Source organism: Mandrillus leucophaeus, unplaced genomic scaffold (genome assembly GCF_000951045.1).
Source record: "Mandrillus leucophaeus isolate KB7577 unplaced genomic scaffold, Mleu.le_1.0 Scaffold2087, whole genome shotgun sequence".
Classification (NCBI taxonomy): Eukaryota; Metazoa; Chordata; class Mammalia; order Primates; family Cercopithecidae; genus Mandrillus; species Mandrillus leucophaeus.
Window position 1 is genome coordinate 11462 of NW_012102129.1, and position 2895 is coordinate 14356.

General features: G+C 57.8%; 1 protein-coding gene across 2 annotated transcripts in view; it reads left to right on the plus strand.

Moving 5' to 3' along the window:
- IGLL1 (immunoglobulin lambda-like polypeptide 1) overlaps window positions 1–2895 on the plus strand; it is a 9632-nt gene extending 6737 nt beyond the window's left edge. The window contains exons 2-3 of one of the 2 annotated variants that reach the window (XR_001006095.1): window positions 1336–1451; window positions 2827–2895. Coding sequence is in view for 1 of the 2 variants with exons in the window: in XM_011980155.1 (XP_011835545.1) it covers window positions 2827–2875 (49 nt within the window). In the remaining variant the exon portion in view is untranslated. The remainder of the gene's footprint in view (window positions 1–1335; window positions 1452–2826) is intronic. The other variant, XM_011980155.1, reaches the window with a different exon arrangement.

Consider the following 2895-nt stretch of genomic DNA (forward strand, 5'->3'; position numbering starts at 1 on the left):
AATCCCAGCTACTCTGGAGGCTGAGACAGAATTGCCTAGAACCTGGGAGGCAAGAGTTGTAGTGAGCCAAGATCACGCCAGCCTGGGTGACAGAGCGAGATTCTGTCTCAAAGGAGAAAAAAAAAAAGAAAGGAATGTTTAGATGCAGTAGCTAAGTACACGTGGAAGCCACTTCAGTGTGGGAGGCGAGGTGACTGATTCCAGGGACTCCAGGTTTCTGGCTGAGGGGCTGAGACCGCCCATGGTCATTGTAATGAGATGGAGATGGAAAGTGAGCTGGGCTGGGGGAAGGTGGTCATCTCCTCTGGATGTGATTAGTTTGAGAATCCTGTTGGGTAGTAGGGCATGGTCAGTAGGCAGTGGAGGAGCTGAGAGGGTTTGGAGCTGGGATAGACTCCAGCCTCACCATGTGGGCAGTAGTGGGGGTCACAGAGTGTGAAGATGGCCAAGAAAGAGGACTGGGTGGGGGTCTGAGGGAGTCAGCAGCTGGGCATGGGACATGGAGAAACAGATGCCAGGGGAAGAGGAAAGGAGAGTCAGACCCCAAAGGGAAAAAGAGTCACTGGAAAGAGGGGCCAGCCCCGTGTCACATCCAGCAGAGACACCAGGTACAGCAGAAGGACTTTGGACATGACCATGAGGAGTGCCTTGTTGGCCATGACCTGGGAGAGATGGGGGTGAGAGCATGGGGGACCACACCAGGTCCCCAGCACACAAAACAGTGCCTGGTAGACAGGATGGATTTATGGATGGGCGGATAGGTAGATGGATGGGTGAATGGAGAGATGATAGATGGATGCAAAGACAGATGAATAGGTGGACAGATGCATAGATGGATGGATGGACAGATGGAATGAATGATCAGAAAAGGCTTCATGAAGAAAGTGAGACTGAGCTGCATCTCCATGGATATATATGAAAGCAGAGGAATCTCCTCTTGAGTCGGGAATGACCCAGCTTCCTGGTCCAGGGAGGAAGTCAGCCTGACAGCCTGGCTTGACTGGGGACACTTGTGGCGCATTTCAGAGGCCCTTAAAATGGAGCCAAGTGAGGTTGGGCAGGTCTGAGCCAGCTCAGGACTCCTCAGGCACACCGCACAGCTGCCTGTGGGGATGTGTCACTCAGGGAGTTGCTGGGACTCACTGGGCCAGGTTGCCATCAGCACCAACAGCTTCAGAGACGGGGACAGAGGCTGGGGTGACTCCAAGGCTGTGGGCGGCACCTGCTGCAGAGAAGGGACAGGAACAGAGACACTACTGGGATACTGGGCACCCCCTGCCCTGTGCCTACGTCACAACCTCCACACTGCAGCCCTGTCCCCCTCACCCCCAGCAGGTTCCTGCTCCAGCACGGCTCCTGAACTGGCCCCAGGTGCTGGCCCCGGAGGTTTCAATCCAAGCATAATTCACCGAGGCATGTGTTTGGCAGCGGGACCCAGCTCACCGTTTTAGGTACGTGGCACTCAACTTTCCTCAGCCTGTCCGACCCTCTCCTGTCTCTGGAAAAGTCTGTTTTCTTTCTCTGGGGCTTCTTCCTCTCTGCCCTCCAAGCCTTAAGCATGGAACCCTTCCTTTCTCCATGGGGTCTGGGGGAAGCGGGCTAGTCTCAGGGTATCCTGCAGGAAGGGCCCCCACAGTGGGAGCAGCCGCCTTCAGGTTCCAACAGCAGGACACAGCCTGGTCCCGGTGCCTGTGCTGGGATTGGGCAGGGTCAGGGCTCCTCCCCTCTCCCAGGGCAGATGTCTGAGTGAGGGACAGAGGCCAGTTCTGATGAGGGGCTCTGCAGTGGCCTAGAGACATTCCCCTGACCCCCCGGGTCTAGGCTGAGGGCTGGATGCTCATGCAGCCTGGGAGGGCCACACGGGGGCCTGGGGACACAGGGGTCACCCCAAGGGGAGACGAATGGAAGGCACAGAGAGGACTCTGGGTCTAGGCTGCAGCTCTGTGGCTTGTACTGGGTCATGAGGACATGGGGACACCAAGGAAGAGATGAGACTGGGTGAGGTCCAAGAGCCCAGCTCTCCCAGGACAGTCACAAGAAAGGAGAGGGTCTCTTGTGGCAGAGATGTGTCTGTCCCTGGAGTCCCGTCACCTCTGGGGCCCAGTGTCTCTCTGTTCACTGGTCGACCTCCCGCCTTCATTTGAGGAAGGGCACCTGAGACTCAGGAGGTGACTAACAGGGAGTACACGGGGGTGCAGAGAACTCCAGGGCCTCCCGGTAAAGTCCAGGGGCATCAGAGTCTGCTGGGGTGGGCATGGGGGCTGCAGTGACCCAAAGTCTGGGGGAACAGCCCCAAGAACCCAGCCAATGTGAAGGGTCCTGTGGTCGGGCTGGTGGGAATGGGTCGACGGCAGAGCCCCAGGGTTTGTCTGGGTGGAGCCCGTGCTTCACCAGGAGAGGTGAGTGGGCCAGGTGTCCCAGGGGACAGGAAGCTCCAGGCCATGCCAGGCTTGGGCCTCCCCACACCCTGCCAGGACGGTTTTGTGTGCTGTGGGAGAGACACTTAGATTCCAAACTCAGACTCCGGAAACCAGGAAGGAGGGAGCACAGCCTTCTCTGGGTACACACGGGGAAACCGAGGCTGCAGAGGAAATGACTGGGCCAGGACACCTGGCAAAGGTGACTTGAGAAGGCCCCTAGGAAGGTGCAGGGTTGTCTGCTCTCCAGAGGGCACTAGTGGAAAGAAGGGAATTAAGATGGGGGGAGAGACCCTGGGTGGACCAGATGACCACACCACGAACCCTCCCAGAGACTTTAGACAGAGAGAGGTGCTCCACAGCACCCCACGCTACCTCTGCCATCTCACCCCCTCCTCTGTCCACACAGGTCAGCCCAAGGCCACCCCCTCAGTCACTCTGTTTCCGCCATCTTCTGAGGAGCTGCAAGCCAACAAGG